This window comes from Podarcis muralis, chromosome 14 (assembly GCF_964188315.1).
Source record: "Podarcis muralis chromosome 14, rPodMur119.hap1.1, whole genome shotgun sequence".
Taxonomy (NCBI): Eukaryota; Metazoa; Chordata; class Lepidosauria; order Squamata; family Lacertidae; genus Podarcis; species Podarcis muralis.
In genome coordinates, this window is record NC_135668.1 from 7,171,234 (window position 1) to 7,188,418 (window position 17,185).

Genomic DNA, 17,185 nt, shown 5'->3' on the forward strand with positions numbered 1-17,185 from the left:
TATTTGGGCCGGTCTATAATTTGATTTTACTGCACACCAACTGTGGACTTGGATGCTCCTTTGCACCCAGGGTGATCTCATCTTCACCTCTCTCCCCTTGGCCTCCTGGTGGGCTTCAAATGCCCTTTCTGCTCCAGGATTCTGTCTCTCTCTCTGTTGCTTTCATTCCTTGACCAACGGCTGCTGTCTTGATCTCTCTGCTGTCCCCAAAGCAAAGTAAAAATAGCACCTCCCAGATGCATGTCTGGCTTTCCCCATATATTCAGACAATTTACAGTATCCCCACCCCTTCCGTTTTTAAAAAGCATTTCCTTCCTTTTGGGGAGGCTGTGGGCTTGGCTAGCATGCCTGGTCACTGCTCCTAAGAGTTCAGTGACAGCCTGTATCTTCCTCTGAAACGACTGGAATAAATTATCTCTGCTCAGTGAGAGGGAGGTTAGGCAAGGGCACAATTGTATCTGTGATGACTAGCATCTTTGGTGTAAGAACCTGGAGCTTTCAGGGACTTTGTTGTTTAGTCGTGTCTGACTTTTCGTGACCCCATGGACCAGAGCACGCCAGGCACTCCTGCCTTCCACTGCCTCCCGCAGTTTGGTCAAACTCATGCTGGTAGCTTCGAGAACACTATCCAACCATCTCGTCCTCTGTCGTCCCCTTCTCCTTGTGCCCTCCATCTTTCCCAACATTAGGGTCTTTTCCAGGGAGTCTTCTCTTCTCATAAGGCGGCCAAAGTCTTGCAGCCTCAGCTTCAGGATCTGTCCTTCCAGTGAGCACTCAGGGCTGATTTCCTTCAGAATGAAGAATAGGTTTGATCTTCTTGCAGTCCATAGGACTCTCCTGCAGCACCATAATTCAAAAGCATCAATTCTTCGGCAATCAGCCTTCTTTATGGTCCAGCTCTCACTTCCATACATCACTACTGGGAAAACCTTAGCTTTAACTACACGGACTTCAAAGAGCAACTAGTCCACCTGTGTCGAGGCAGATCTGCTGCTACAGCATCTCTAATAAGTGACTGTTCAGCCTCTGCATTAAAACCACAGACAAAGGAGAGTGAATCACCTTCCTCCACACAGCCAAAGAGGGGTGGGAAGACAGGCAAGCCTGCTGAAGTTTATGCAGACAAATACAAAATTGACAAGTGAATAATCCACTCATCCCCAACCTTGTGACCTCCAGATGTTGTTGGGATCTGACTCTCATTGTCCCTGACCATTGGCCTTGCTGGCTGGGGCTGATGGGAGCTGGAGTCCCACAACTTATGGAGTGCACCAGGTTGGGCAAGGCTGGTATAATATTTCTCCTTTCTCAAACAGTAGAGCATGACATGCTTAATTTCAGGGTCGTGGGTTCTAGCCCCATGTTGTTGTTTTGGTGGTGGTGGTGGTGGTGGTGGTGGTGGTGGTGGTGGTGGTGGTTGTTGTTGTTGTTGTTGTTGTTGTTGTTGTTGTTGTTGTTGTTGTTGTTATTATTATTATTATTATTATTATTATTATTATTATTATTATCATACCCCACCCATCTGGCTGGGTTTCCCCAGCCACTCTGGGCCACTTACTGCACATATAAAAACATAGTAAAGCATCATGTTGAGCAAAACGATTTCTTACAGTTCTATTACCCTTCCTCCCAATTGCCTTGTTTTCCATTTTAGGGCTGGGTGTGCATCATTTAGCAGCATACAAATGCCTTCAATAAATTAAAAAATGGTACCCAATGTATGTTGGTGGGTTCAGGAACACTTGGCATGTTGTGGGATTACAGAGAATTGCCATCATCTTTCTGCAGCCACTGTCATAGGAGAGGCTTCCCAAGGGATATGAAATTGCTGATTCTCATTTCACTCTGTGTAGCTTCCAAGGAATCAGCCGCTTGTGGCTGTGTGAATGGGACCAAACAGTTGACACACCTCAAACTCACCTGGAGTCATATTCCTCAGCCCAGAGTTAGGATGGAGAGAGATTCAATTGTTTGCATTTAAAGGCAAACCTCCCCAATTTGCACTTTCTGAAACAGCACAGGAACTGAAACGCAGCCATCTTCTATAATTTGTGCTTCTCCACATTTTTCGCAGTGCAGTTCTCCAGTGGAGTAATGTGTACAAAAAGGTGTGTTGTTGTTGTTGTTTAGTCGTTTAGTCGTGTCCGACTCTTCGTGACCCCATGGACCAGAGCACGCCAGGCACCTCTGTCCTCCACTACCTCCCGCAGTTTGGTCAAACTCATGCTGGTAACCTCGAAAACACTATCCAACCATCTCGTCCTCTGTCGCCCCCTTCTCCTTGTGCCCTCCATCTTTCCCAGCATCAGTGTCTTCTCCAGGGAGTCTTCTCTTCTCATGAGGTGGCCAAAGTACTGGAGCCTCAGCTTCACGATCTGTCCTTCCAGTGACCACTCAGGGCTGATTTCCTTAAGAATGGATGCGTTTGATCTTCTTGCAGTCCATGGGACTCTCAAGAGTCTCCTCCAGCACCATAATTCAAAAGCATCAATTCTTCGGCGATCAGCCTTCTTTATGGTCCAGCTCTCACTTCCATACATCACTACTGGGAAAACCATGGCTTTAACTATACAGACCTTTGTTGGCAAGGTGACGTCTCTACTTCTCAAGATGCTGTCTAGGCCTGTCATTGCCCTTCTCCCAAGAAGCAGGCGTCTTTTAATTTCGTGGCTGCTGTCACCATCTGCAGTGATCTCAAAAAGGTGTATATTAGGGTAAAATGTGCAAAAGAAGCAGCAGCATAAATTTATTATTTGTGAAAGGAGTGTATTAGGACTGGGCATATCTGGCTTTCAACATCACGATATATCAGCAGCTAAATATTTTGATATACTGATATATCACAACGTCTGAAATAAGGATGGAGTTTCATGGTTTTCCCCACATTGTGATCTTTGCACAGCGAGCGCACACACACACACACACACACACACTGATTTGCAATATATTGCCAGGTCAAAAATTATGAAACCGATATAAAAATATGGATTTCAAACCTGTTTTGGACAATATATTGATATATCGCCCAGCCCTGGAGTGTATTAGAGGACATTGCTTTGCAATGTAAGTATAACAGACAAAATTGCACACACAAATGTGTGTATTTTAGCACACATTTGCAGTAAAATGTTGATGAATTTTCTCCAGTCCTTTTAATGCATGGCTTGGTCTTTTGATTTTTATAATCATCATTCTTTTCATTTGTTGTGCGGTGTAGAATAGTGAGATAGAAATTTGTAAATAAATATAAGTGGAGAATTGTCTCCCTCACTGGGCTCTAAGCCTATGTCTGCAAGTAAACATGGACCCAGACCCCCTGAAACTGAATATGTATTCAGGAGGGTGGGGGATTTGAGGGGGGAATTAGCCATCTAGGAAAGAGTTAAGTGGCCCCCTGCTCCTCTCTTGACAGTTTTTTTTTTTTTTGCTTTTTGCTGCAAATTACACCTCCCTAGCCTCAATTTGCAAAGAAGCAGACAAAATTAAATCCCAGTCCAACTCCCCCACCATAATTTAATTTCGTGAAGTGTGATAAACTTCTCGAGTGAGATGAGATTGCATGTCATTTGCAGGTTTTGTCCTCTTTGAAAAAGGGCACTTTCCTCTATGCAAGGAACCTGGCTTTTTCTCCCCAAAACAGCCAGATAAAAATTAAGAAACATCTGCATCTCATGGGCATGGTCTCCTCCAGATGTTGTTGGACTGGCACTCCTGAGATTAATTAATTTTGGGTTTATTAAATTATCACCCCAACCTTCCTCACAGAAGAGCCTAGGGCAGGCTGACCATCACTGACCACTGGCTGTGCTGATGGGAGTTGGAATCGAGTGATCTCTGGAGGACCTCACCTTGGCTATCCTGCTTGGATTGTGTGGGTTCCTGGGCTGAGAGAGGGGGTGAATACTCTTGGGGCCACGGAGTCTTCAAACTGGATGTCCTCTGTTCTCCAAGCAGAAATGGCTGGCATGTTTCCAGGCTCTTTCCTGCAGCTGTGATGTCTAACAATTTACTTTAAAAGCAACTGTTTTGTTTCCCTCCTGGAAAAGGCCATAGATTCTCAGTCGAAACAAAATAAAAAAATTCCTTCCAGTAGCACCTTAGAGACCAACTAATAATAATAATAATAATAATAATAATAATAATAATAATGCAGTGGTACCTCAGGTTAAGTACTTAATTCATTCCGGAGGTCTGTACTTAATCTGAAACTGTTCTTAACCTGAAGCACCACTTTAGCTAATGGGGCATTGTGCTGCCGCTGCACAATTTCTGAAGCAAAGTTCTTAACCTGAGGTACTATTTCTGGGTTAGCAGAGTCTGTAACCTGAAGCGTATGTAACCTGAAGCGTATGTAACCCGAGGTACCACTGTAATAATAATAATAATAATAATTTATTATTTGTACCCCGCCCATCTGGCTGGGTTTCCCCAGCCACTCTGGGCGGCTTCCAACAGAATATTAAAATACAATAACCTATTAAACATTAAAAGCTTCCCTAAACATGGCTGCCTTCAGATGTCTTCTGAATGTCAGGTATTTGTTTATCTCTTTGACATCTGAAGGGTGTGCGTTCCACAGGGTGGGTGCCACTACCGAGAAGGCCCTCTAAGTTTGTTATTGGTATGAGCTTTCGGAAGAAGTGTGCATGCACATGAAAGCTCATACCAGTAACAAACTTAGTTGGTCTCTAAGGTGCTACTGGAAGGAATTTTTTAATTTTTCCCCGACTACGGCAGACCAACACGGCTACCTACCTGTGAATAGATTCTCAGTGTTAGAATTTGCATGCAGCAGGTCCCAGGTACAATCCCCATCATCTCTGGGTAGGACTGGGAGACACCCCTGCTCAAAACATTTGAGAGCTGCTGCCAGCCAGTGTAAACAGCACTAAGCTAGTTGGATCCAGTGGTCTGGACTGGCTCAGTGCAAGGCAGCTTCATATGTTGTTCTTGTGGGTTTCTGCCCCCGCATAAGTCAAAATTCAGAAGCTGCTGAGCATGGGGCTATTGCTGCGTTCTCCCTCTCCTACCTAGCAAGATTTCCCCCAAAAACTTTTCTCAACTTCTGCAAACCTTGGTGTTTTCCCCAAGCTGGTTGATACTTTGCTCTTGTGCATGGATGGTACTGTTTGAGCTATATCACCTGTGACATTTGCTGCCTGCATGTTGGAAATATTATTATTATTTATTATTTATTGAGTGTATATACTGCCCTATACCTGGAGGTCTCAGGGCAGTTCACAGAAAAGATCACAACATATATAATCGGAATAAAAACTACAACCCAATACGCCCCCCAAGAAAAGAGCCACATTTTAAAAGGGTATAGGATATCAAACAGATCAACCAAAGGCCTGGTTAAAAAAGAACGTTTTTGCCTGGCACCTAAAGGTCTGTAATGAAGACGCCAGGCAAACTTCCCTGGGGAGAGCATTCCACAGATGGGGAGCCACTGCAGAGAAGGCCCTTTCTTGTGTTGCCACCCTCTGGACCAGGGGTCAGCAAACTTATTCAGCAGGGGGCCGGTCCGCTGTCCCACAGACCTTGTGGGGGGCTGGACTATATTTGGGGGGGGGAATGAACAAATTCCTATGCCCCACAAATAACCCAGAGATGTGTTTTAAATAAAAGCACAGATTCTACTCATGTAAAAACACGGTGGTTCCCGGACCATCTGTGGGTCGGATTGAGAAGGCCATTGGGCTGGATCTGGCCCCCGGGCCTTAGTTTGCCTGCCCATGCTCTGGACCTCTGGAGGAGAAGGCACACGAAAGAGAGCCTCAGAAGATGATCTCAGGGTCTGGGTAGCTTCATATGGAGAGAGACTCCTTGAGGTATTGCAGTCCTGAGCAGTTTAAGGCTCAGAGGGCAGATGAGTTTTCAGGTTTATGGGCTCCTCTAGGTGGTTGGTTGCAGCGCGGGTGGCGCTGTGGGTAAAAGCCTCAGCGCCTAGGGCTTGCCGATCGAAAGGTCGGCGGTTCGAATCCCCGCGGCGGGGTGCGCTCCCGTTGCTCGGTCCCAGCGCCTCCCAACCTAGCAGTTCGAAAGCACCCCCGGGTGCAAGTAGATAAATAGGGACCGCTTACCAGCGGGAAGGTAAACGGCGTTTCCGTGTGTGCTGCGCTGGTTCGCCAGATGCAGCTTTGTCACGCTGGCCACGTGACCCGGAAGTGTCTGCGGACAGCGCTGGCCCCCGGCCTATAGAGTGAGATGAGCGCACAACCCTAGAGTCTGGCAAGACTGGCCTGTACGGGCAGGGGTACCTTTACCTTTAGGTGGTTGGTTTATTCAGAGTGGAACAATAGTACTTGTGGGTAGATTTCTACTGGACTGTCTGCACTGATGGGAAACAAAGCGATATGTCTGCCCCAAAGCTTTTGCAGGCACAAACAGTGTTGAAAGTGGGGTGACGTATAACCCCCCCCCCCAACACCACCGTGAGCACAAATAATCATGCATGCACAAGGACCTGTGGAGGGGGGTCTTTGGCTGTGTACACACCACAGATTCAAAACATGCCCCCAACAGTTCTGGGAGCTGTAGTTTACCTTTCACGGAGCTTCAATTTCTAGCACCCTTCACAACTTACAGTTCCCAGGATTCCTGGGCAGGAGAGGACTTTAAATGTTTTTTAAACGCACGGTGTGTGCGTGTTGTGTACAGTGAGAATCCCTCCATGGTATATGCAAAGTGTGCGCATGGCTTCTCCCCTCCCCCCCCCCCGCGCCAAACCTGGCAGCCTCATCTGTGCATGATATCCTCAGTTATAGAGAATGCCCCCAGCAGCAGCAGCACCTGTGACTACTGGCGATGTGTCTGAGAGATGTAATCAGAGTCCCTGGAGGGAAACGGTCTAACCAAGTTCTTGGGCAGATCTTCCACATGCTGGCGGTGGGGGGGGGGGGAGAGGCAGCTCCTATTACAGCTCCCTCTGACCACGTCACTCCTGTGATTCTTGGCCAGAAGAACTGCTGAAGGGGCAGGGGTGGCAAACCGGCCGGCCCTTCAATTCACTTTGGCCTCTCTGCTGCGTTCTGTAGCCACCGCGTCCGCCTGGACCAGTCAGAGATCTCAGTAGGGGCAAGGCAAGGCTCCCAGGGCACCTTTGAAAGGATGGTTTTAATGGGCAATTTGATGTGGAAATGGACCTGTTGCTACCCCAGTTAGAGTAGTTGGCAAAGATCTCTTTCTCATTTAATTGGAGAAGGGTAGAGCATCTGCTTGGTGGGCAGAAGGTCCCAGATGATTGTTTGATTGATGATTTTCAATTTTATACATTTCAGTCATTTTATAATCATTTTAACATCTCAAAATTTGACTTCCTCCTCCCTCTTTCTGCAGTTCCTTAAATTTATTTTTATTTTTATTTGCTAAATATCCAAATTAACTTAATTCACTCATTTATTCATCCACTTTAAATACATGCTCTTATAAAACTACAGGTTATTACAGCAATCCTGCCAATGTTCTTGTCTGTTTACAGTTTATCCGTAAATATTCCATAAACCATTTCCATTCTTTTATAAAAAAAGTTTGTCATCTTGATTTCTTATTTTTCCCGGTAAGTTTCGCCATTTCTGCATATTCCATAAGTTTTTGTATCCATTCTTCTTTCGCTGGGACTTCTTCTTCTTTCTATTTTTTGGGCAAGTAACATTCTTGCTGCTGTAGCCGCATAATAAATTTCTATACAGTTTGGATAGTTCTGTCCCTATAACTCCCCAAAGGAAAGAAGGGTCCAGATTCAATCCCTGGCACCTCCAGGGAAGCTTGGCGAAGGATTTTGGTTTGAAGCCTCGAAAGGAGGGGATTAAAGTTAGGGAAAGAGTTGCTATTGCATCTTTTAAAAGCCATTCCTGCAACAGAACTGCTTCCTGGCTAGTTGCACTCTTTGCCCAGGACTCATTGCAGTGCAGAGGATGGCTCCAAATCTGGTTAGAGAGCCTTGCTCTCTTTGTGGGTCTCTCTTGCGCATTCCTCTCTGTGTGCGGGGACTTCGGCCCCCCAGGCAGCCCTGCCGTGGCCTCTCTGCAAGGCGGTGTGTGCCTGTGAGCTGAGATAACTTTTTGAACTTCGCCCAAGTGCCGAGACCTAAGCAGGGGAAGGGAGAGGATGGAATGAGAGACACTGGAGGTCACCTTGGTTGTGGCAAATTGGAAGGACAGTTGCGAGAGAAAGAGAGAGGCTGGTTTTGGAAACTGGGAGGAGAGAGGCAGGCACCTCCAGAGAGGAAAAACAAGCAAGGTTTAGCTCGTCCCCTGTTTGCACATGTGTGCACTTGTTTTTATACTGCCCTGCCTATGCACATTGGGGTGGGTGGATGTCCTCATTTTATCCTCACAACAATCCTGCGAGGTAGACTAGGCTGAGAAGCAATGGTGGCTCAAGATCACCCAGTGTGGTTTATGGCTGAAGGGAGACTTGAACTTGCATCTTTCCAGTCCATGTCCCAATAACTGCATAACCAGATGTGGAAGAGGACAGGGGCATGTGCCCCTTTCTGTAGAGATGAGGGAATTTCAGCAGGTAAATCTACACCCCTGAAATCCCTTTGCACGGCTTTAAAAGGCCGCAGGAGCCTTGTTTTCCTTGGCATCTGGCCTCCCTATCTCCTGTGAAAACTGGCTCTGGCGGAGGAGCCGTTGTTGGCTCTTTGGTTGCCTCCGAATCCTGTCCTGCAAATCCAGGCTCTGGGATTCTGTGGTTAAGATAAAGGCTATGTGCAATAAATAATGGCAGGCGGATACACCTGTGTATTTGCATAGTGTGTGTAGGTCCTCAGAACCGCATTCCTGTTTACAAAGCTGACCTCTTATATTCCCAAAGCGCACCTGCTTGGAGCAAGAGGCGACCAGAGGCTCTGGTCATCTTATTTTTCCACAGTCCCTAAGTCAGAGTTTAGAGCCAGTGAGTGACCTTGGAGATCCTTAGTCTGCTTGATTACCACCTTAAGGCCCTCTGGACAAGTCACTGCAGAACTGTTCCTATAGCCATTCAATATCTTGTAAGTTTGACTCCTATTTCAGCAGGGTGGGGTGTGTGTGTGTGTGTGTGTGTGTGTGTTCCTGTTCTGGCAGGAGCTTAATCCTCCCTCTTGTGGACCAGAGATAACCAGGGAAGCACAGCGGAAAGGAAAACCAAGCTGCTCCCTGGACGCTTTCCCCCCACAGTGCAAACAGTGTGTAAATCAATAGGAATGGGTTTAGGAAACGAGTCTTATGTTAATGCCTCGGGTTTAAAGCTGTAATTATCACTGCGCAAACATCCCTGAAGCTTAGAGGGGATGCTGAACGCGCTTTGCAAGAATATGATCCAAGCTTATGCAGGGTTCCCAGAATGGGCACTGTTCAAGAGCCACTTAAGGATGAAACTGTCTGGGATTGAGCTGCTTTCCTTGGGTATATTCATGCAGCCTGAGCTTTTCTCGAATCCAGAGGCAGGAGAAGGCAGGAGTTGCCTGCAGGTTGCTTGCTGGAGAAACGCTGCCTCTTGAGAATTAGCTATGGCCAAGCTCCCCTCTTGGCTCACTTTGGCTCGGCTCAGGATAAGCCGAACGCTTTCCTCAAACATCACGAAATAGCTCGAATGATTTCTGAGGCAAGCTAAACTGATCTCCGAAGCCAACATTCACTAGTTCGGTCCCTTAAATCGCTGTAGTCCTTGGGGAAACTACATTTCTCAGGGATTATTTGCTGTATTTCCCTCCTGTTTGTTAGGAGGCTAGGATTTGCCCGGGGGGGGGGGGGGCGGAGGTGGGCAAATATGGCTGGCAAGATGAGGCTGTTGTTTTTTTGTGGGGTGGGGGCTCTTTGGGGAATCAGAATTCAGGAGTGTGGTGCTTGTTGCGCATTTGAGACAAGCATCATCGGCTCCTGAGTCTTATGCTTGCAAGTCAGGAAATATGAGCCTTGACTCCTCTGAGTCAAAGGCATATCTAGCATTGTGTACCACACACTGATCCCAAATGTCCTCTCAGTTCCCCCGGGGACAATTAGGCTGTAAGGAAGGAGTGGGGGAACTTGTGTTGCTAGGATACAGCTCCATCATCCAACATTGGCCATGCTGGGTTCTGATGGGTATTGGAATCCCAAAACTGCCTAGTTCTGGGCACCACAGTTCAAGAAGGACACTGACAAACTGGAACGTGTCCAGAGGAGGGCAACCAAAATGGTCAAAGGCCTGGAAACGATGCCTTATGAGGAACGGCTAAGGGAGCTGGGCATGTTTAGCCTGGAGAAGAGGAGGTTAAGGGGTGATATGATAGCCATGTTCAAATATATAAAAGGATGTCACATAGAGGAGGGAGAAAGGTTGTTTTCTGCTGCTCCAGAGAAGCGGACACGGAGCAATGGATCCAAACTACAAGAAAGAAGATTCCACCTAAACATTAGGAAGAACTTCCTGACAGTAAGAGCTGTTCGACAGTGGAATTTGCTGCCAAGGAGTGTGGTGGAGTCTCCTTCTTTGGAGGTCTTTAAGCAGAGGCTTGACAACCATATGTCAGGAGTGCTCTGATGGTGTTTCCTGCTTGGCAGGGGGTTGGACTCGATGGCCCTTGTGGTCTCTTCCAACTCTATGATTCTATGATTCTAGAATCTGTGGTGGATGGTGCCCATTGGGACAAGTGAGACAGAAGAGAGAGGGCCTGGCAGTAGCTGGAGCCCAGAGCCAAGGACAAACAAAGCCAATCTGTTCTAGTTTTGCCCCTAGTGAGTTCCATGCTGTCAACACAAAGGGTAAGATCTTCTAGTAGCTGTGGGTCCCAGGAATTTAGGTGAGGGCCAGCCATGGATGAGTTGAAGAGGGTTCAATCAATGGGTGGCAGTGAGCAGTTGGTGGTTGGCCCATCTAGTGCCTAAGCAGGAAGAAGCTGGCAGGCAATGCCATCCCCTAGACTGGATGCAAATATGGAGACAGACCTGTGAGGGCAGGCTGAGGCTGGTGGGGCACTGCCCCATTTGCCCTCATGGATCAGCCTCCACTGTCTGGAAAGTCACAGGTTCTCCAGCCCCTGCTCCATGAGGAGCTATGGGTGCAAAAGCTACACTGCAGGAGCCATCTCTCTGTGCCCTCTCTACTTGTTGGTGCAGGGAGGACTGGACCCAGAGGAAGCTGTTTTGTAAGGCAAGCGGGCAACTTTAACTCTCCTTGGAGGGGTAGGCAAGTTTAGAGATGAGCGATTCCTTCCCCTCCCCTCTGGCCCATCTTAGTTCCGTATGCCCATAGCTGATCCTAGCAAGAATATAGCCTCTTTGGCTCAGAAGCAGCCAGTCACACATGTTATCATGATGTCATTGTACTGAAAAGGCAGATGGCATCTGTCATCCAATGGCATTTGGAGGGCACAAGCAGGCTGTGATGCAACCGCTGTTGCTTCTGTCCAATGGAAACTTTGGGTTCAGTTTACAGACTGTGATGCTTGGTTCTCCATGGAGCTTCTGGTCCACTGCTAAGTGTCTGTTTTTTAACCTTAGGTTTCCACCCCCCAAAGCAGGCTCACTTCCTAGAACAGCGGGGATGTTCTCATCGCCCATTTATGTCAGATGTGACAAGAAAAGATCACCTGATCTGCACTACACTCTTCCCAAGTCATGCTTACGAACGGTTGTTTGTTCCGACGAGTGAAAACCTGCCGTATGGTGAAAAACCTCCCATATGATTTAGCAGCAAAGGGGTTTCCTCTCCACTTTAACATGCAATTAATTTAAGCACAGGTTGACTTTGGCAGGCCATGCTGGAATCCCAATGAATCAGGTTTCAGAGGGTAGTTTGTTTTTTTGATACGTCTAGATCGCAACTTGCCATGTCCCAATTTAACCTGCTTTTGGGAGATAGTTTAGCATGTGGTTCAGTTGCAAACTGGACATTTGATGCAACGTTTGTAAGTCTGGGTCAACCTACCCTCCTTTTGCATCTGGACGGTCAGGAATATTATTTCCTTGTTTTACCTTCCTTTATATCCTTCCCCTTCCTCTGTTGTCTCCCCCAAATTTCTGGATTTTGGGCCTCATCTGCATGATGCATGCAAAGCAATATTGTGCCACTTTAAACAGTCATGGCTTCCCCCAAAGCATTATGGGAACTGTAGTTTGCTAAGGATACTGGGAGTATCCAGAGAGCTACAGTTTCCAGAGTTCCATGGGAAAAGCTATTGATTATTAAACCACTCTGAGAATTGTAACTTTGGGGATGGGGGGAGGACAGGCACCATTATATTTTTATTATTGCTGCTGTTTGTTTATTTAGCTTATTAGTTGCACAGTTTTACAGAATAAATCGAAGGGACTTACAACAATAAATAAATCATTCATTAAAACCAGCATAAAATAAAACATAAAAGTTTACTAAACTGGCATATTTTTAAAAAGACAGGATTAAAATACCCACTCACTGAAAAAGACTACAGATAATTAAAAGCCAAAGGTTTTGCGGAAAAGAAAAGTTTTAGTCTGGTGCCTAAAGATCAGTAATGCAAGCCTCTCTAGGGGGAGCATTCCACAAGTGGGGAGCCACCGCAGAAAATACACATTTTTATGTCGCTACCCTCTGCAACTCCCATGGAGGAGGCACATGATGCAAGACTTTGGACAGCAGTCACGGGGTCCAGGTCAGTTCATATGGGGAAAGTGGTCCTTGAGGTATTAGGGTCCTGAGCCACAGTACCTTTCTGAGCACAATTCATAGTGGTGGTGTTGACCTTTAAAGCCCTAAACGGCCTCGGCCCAGTATACCTGAAGGAGCATCTCCACCCCCATTGTTCTGCCTGGACGCTGAGGTCCAGTGGCGAGGTCCTTCTGGCGGTTCCCTCTCTGCCAGAAGTCAAGTTACAGGGAACCAGGCAGAGGGCCCTCTCGGTAGTGGTGCCCGACCTGTGGAACGCCCTCCCATCAGATGTCAAAGAGATAAAAAACCACCTGATGTTTAGAAGACATCTGAAGGAAGCCCTATTTAGGGAAGCTTTTAATGTTTGATGTTTTATTGTGGTTTTAATATTCTGTTGGGAGCTGCCCAGAGTGGCTGGGGAAACCCAGCCAGATGGGCGGGGTACAAATAATAAATTATTGTTGTTGTTGTTGTTGTTACATAAGACTTCAAGGGGTCAAAACCAACACTTGGAATTGGGCCCAGAAACTAATTGGCAGCCAGTTCTTGGCCAGGATCAGTGTTAACGTGCTCAGACCTTCTTGCCCCATTGAGCAACCTGGTTGCCAAATTCTGGGCCAGTTGGAGTTCCTGAACCACCTTCAAAGGCAGCCCACATATAACAAAGTGCAGTAATTTAACCTAAAGTTTACTAGAGTGTCAGCCATAGAAATTAGGTTATCCCTGTCCAGATTGGGGCACAGCTGGAGCATCACCCAAAGCTGGTGGGTTCCTCCGGGGCCACTTAAGCCTCAAGCAACAGTGGGCAGATACCAGACTTTTCCTTTAGTCGTGCTTAGTTGCAGCCCTTGTTGCTGCTTCTTTGCCTCAGCCTCTCTTTGCCCCAGCCCTATAAACACTGGACCATGTTCCCAAACTTCTGCAGCTCGAATCAATCTCTCTTTTGCAACCAGGACAGCCACGCAGAACAGAGCAGTTTCTGGTATCAACCTGTATGTTGCAGAATGTGGGGCTTTCCCGCATGCACCTTGGAATGATGTTCATCTCGGGGTTATGCGCTCCTTGACTCCCGTGCCCCAATTCCTGCTAATGTGTCATGTCCTAATCAGGTTACCCGCAACCGGAAGTGACCTGGTACAAAGATGATGAAGAGATGGACAGATACTGTGGCTTGCCAAAGTACGAGATCTTTCGTCACGGGAACCGACACACGCTGCAGTTGTACAAGTAAGGAAAGTGTGTGTGTGTGTGTGTGTGTGTGTGTGTGTGTGTGTGTGTGTGTGTGTTGGGGATACCTGTTAGCTAGCTGTGGCTGGTTTGAATGTTGAGGAACATTGGCCTTCTGAAATATACAATCTGTTCAGGCCTCTATCACTTCCTAGACTCAAGGCCAAAGGGGCTCTTGCATCCTTTGCATGCGGAGATAAAAATTCCCAGATCCATGGAACTGCCATTATTCTTATTTGAATTTATATACTGCCCTATACCTGGGGGTCTCAGGGCAGTTCACAGAATAAAAGCCATGCTTCAGAGGTCCAGTCACTCCTTTTGATGATGATGATTTTCACTTTTATACATTTCAGTAATTTCACAATCATTTTAACATTTCATAACTCAACTTCCTTCCCCCTCTTTCTGTGGTTCCTTAAATTTATTTTTAATACTTTCTGCATACCCAAATTAAATTAATTTGCTCATTTATTCTTCTACTTTAAATATCTACTCTTATAAAACTGCAGGTTACCACAAGAATCCTGCCAATGTTCTTATCTGTTCAAAGTTTATTTGTAAATATTCCATAAACCATTTCCATTCTTTCATTAAAAAAAGTTTGTTATCTTGATTTCTTATTTTTCCGGTCAGTTTTGCACACTCCCTTTTCTTTTTCACAGAAGACATAAGAACCTAAGTTGAGCCTGGTGGATCAGCCCAATGGCCCAACTAGTCCAACATCCTGTTCTCACAGTGGCCAGCCAGATGCCTGTGTGTGGGAAACCTGCAAGGAGGATTTGAGCGCAAGGGCCCTCTCCCCTCCTGTGGTTTCCAGCAACTGGTGTTCACAGCTGCTTCTAGCTATGGAGACAGAGCCTAGCTGTAATGACTAGTAGCCATCAATAGCCCTCTCCTCCCTGATTCTCAGCCAGGTTTGGTTGGTGGCCCAGAGGAGCAAACCAGATACGGTGGTACCTCGGGTTACAGACGCTTCAGGTTACATACGCTTCAGGTTACAGACTCCGCTAACCCAGAAATAGTACCTTAGGTTAATAATAATAATAATAATTAATAATAATAATTTATTATTTATACCCCACCCATCTGGCTGGGTTTCCCCAGCCACTATGGGCAGCTTCCAACAGAATATTAAAGTACAATAACCTATTAAACATTAAAAGCTTCCCTAAACAAGGCTGCCTTCAGATGTCTTCTAAAAGTCTGGTAGTTGTTTTTCTCTTTGACATCTGGTGGGAGGGCATTCCACAGGGCGGGTGCCACTACCGAGAAGGCCCTCTGCCTGGTTCCCTGTAACTTGGGTTAAGAACTTTGCTTCAGGATGAGAACAGAAATCGTGCAGTGGCGGCAGTGGGAAGCCCCATTAGCTAAAGTGGTACCTCAGGTTAAGAACAGTTTCGGGTTAAGAACGGACCTCCAGAATGAATTAAGTTCTTAACCTGAGGTACCACTGTAATGGCCATGTGCCTGTCCCATTCACATATCAGTAGGAGCAGGGAACCTCGTGTGAAAAAAGTGCGCTGTCGCAAAGCGTTGTGCTTTCCACAACGCTCCACCAGATGCCTCTGAGAAGCTCGCAAACAGGGGGTGAAGTGTCTGACCGCCCACCCTTGCTCCCCAGAAAATGGTATTGAGTGGCAGGCTTCCCCTTTCCAAGCCCTTCATTGAAGATATGGTGGCTAGTGGCCATTGGCAGACGTCCCCTGCGTGATTTTGCCTTGTCTCCTTTTGAAGACATCTGAGCCAGGGATAGGGAACATATGGCCTTCCGGATATTGCTGGATTCCAACTCCCAGCCGCCCCAGCCAGCACGACCAGTGGTCAGCGACGGGTGGGAGTTGCAGCTCAGCGACCTTTGGAGGGCCACAGGTTCTCCCCTCCTGATCTGAGCTGTCAGCTGTCACCGTCTCTTATTGCAGCCAATTCTATAAATTCACGGCCTGCCCTGTGAAGAAGTGCCCGCTTTTGTCTCTGCCGAATCTTCTGCCGGTCAGTTTCCTCGGATGACTCTGAGTTCTATTCTAGTGTTTTTAGAGGACAATTATATAAGCTTCTGTCATGTCTCCCCCATCACCCTTAAGGCACCTTTTCTCTAAACTAAAATCACCCTCCAGTTTTTGTGATGGTCACCACCTTGGGTAGCTTAGAAGAGGGTGAGGCAATCTCCCGGAGGATAAAGCTGCCCATGTATCCTAGGCAGGATGGCGAAGTTCTCCCTCCACAATCAGAGGCAGGGTGCCTCTGAATATCAGCCACTGGGAACCATCAGTGCAGAGAGTGCTGTTGCGTTCCTCCTTCTGAGATTCCCATGGGCTCCTGGTTGGCCATTGTGAGCAAAGGATGCTGGCCTAGATGGGTCTTTGGACTGATCCAGGAGAGCCACTCCTATGTTTCTATGCTGCAGCCTTTCCCTCTATGGGAGAAACCCCTGATCATTAGGGTTGCTCCTTTCTGCCCCCCTTTTGGTTCTACAGTGCTCTTTTTGAGATGGGCGTTTGATCGGTGAAGCCTTCCCATATGTACCTTCAGCATTCTGTTTGCACTGCTTTAAAAACTATTTTAAGGTTGTTGTTTTGTAAAAAATGATGTATTTGTAAACTACCTTGAGATGCACGTAGCAAGTGATTCATAAATTAAATAAAAATAAGAATATTACTTCAGCCACTTTTCTCTTTTCCCAGCTCACTTCCTTTGCTTTTTGATGGTTCAGATTGCTTTACCTGTGTCTCCCAAGTGTTCTAGTGTTCTGATTTGTTTTGTAATTCTTCTTTTATGTCAATGGCCCTGGGGGTTTCCTGCTGAAGAATGCTGTAAAGGTATAGGGACCCCTGACCATTAGGTCCAGTCGTCACCGACTCTGGGGTTGCGGCGCTCATCTCGCTTTATTGGCCGAGGGAGCCGGCGTACAGCTTCCGGGTCATGTGGCCAGCATGATTAAGCCGCTTCTGGTGAACCAGAGCAGCGCACGGAAATGCCGTTTACCTTCCCGCCAGAGTGGTACCTATTTATCTACTTGGACTTGATGTGCTTTTGAACTGCGAGGTTGGCAGGAGCAGGGACCGAGCAACGGGAGCTCACCCTGTCATGGTGATTCGAACCGCCGACCTTCTGATCAGCAAGTCCTAGGCTCTGTGGTTTAACCCATAGCGCCACCAGCGTCCCTTCGAAGGATGCTGTAGAAATGCTTATAATGAATTATACCTTTTCCTCATTAAGGATGGTCCCTTGCACAAAAACTATATCCTCCCCCCCCCCGTAATACTAAAGCGTCTGTTTTCTGTTGCTAGGATGATAAAATCGAAAAGTTGGAAGAGACACCTCACCCCCAAGGGTCATCAAGTCCAACCCCTTG

General features: G+C 46.9%; 1 protein-coding gene across 2 annotated transcripts in view; it reads left to right on the forward strand.

Moving 5' to 3' along the window:
• Positions 1 to 17,185, forward strand: part of ALPK3 (alpha kinase 3) — a 76,957-nt gene that overhangs the window by 19,224 nt on the left and 40,548 nt on the right. For both annotated transcript variants that reach the window (XM_028707135.2, XM_028707136.2), the window contains one exon: positions 13,713 to 13,830. In XM_028707135.2, the coding sequence (XP_028562968.2) occupies positions 13,713 to 13,830 (118 nt within the window). The remainder of the gene's footprint in view (positions 1 to 13,712; positions 13,831 to 17,185) is intronic.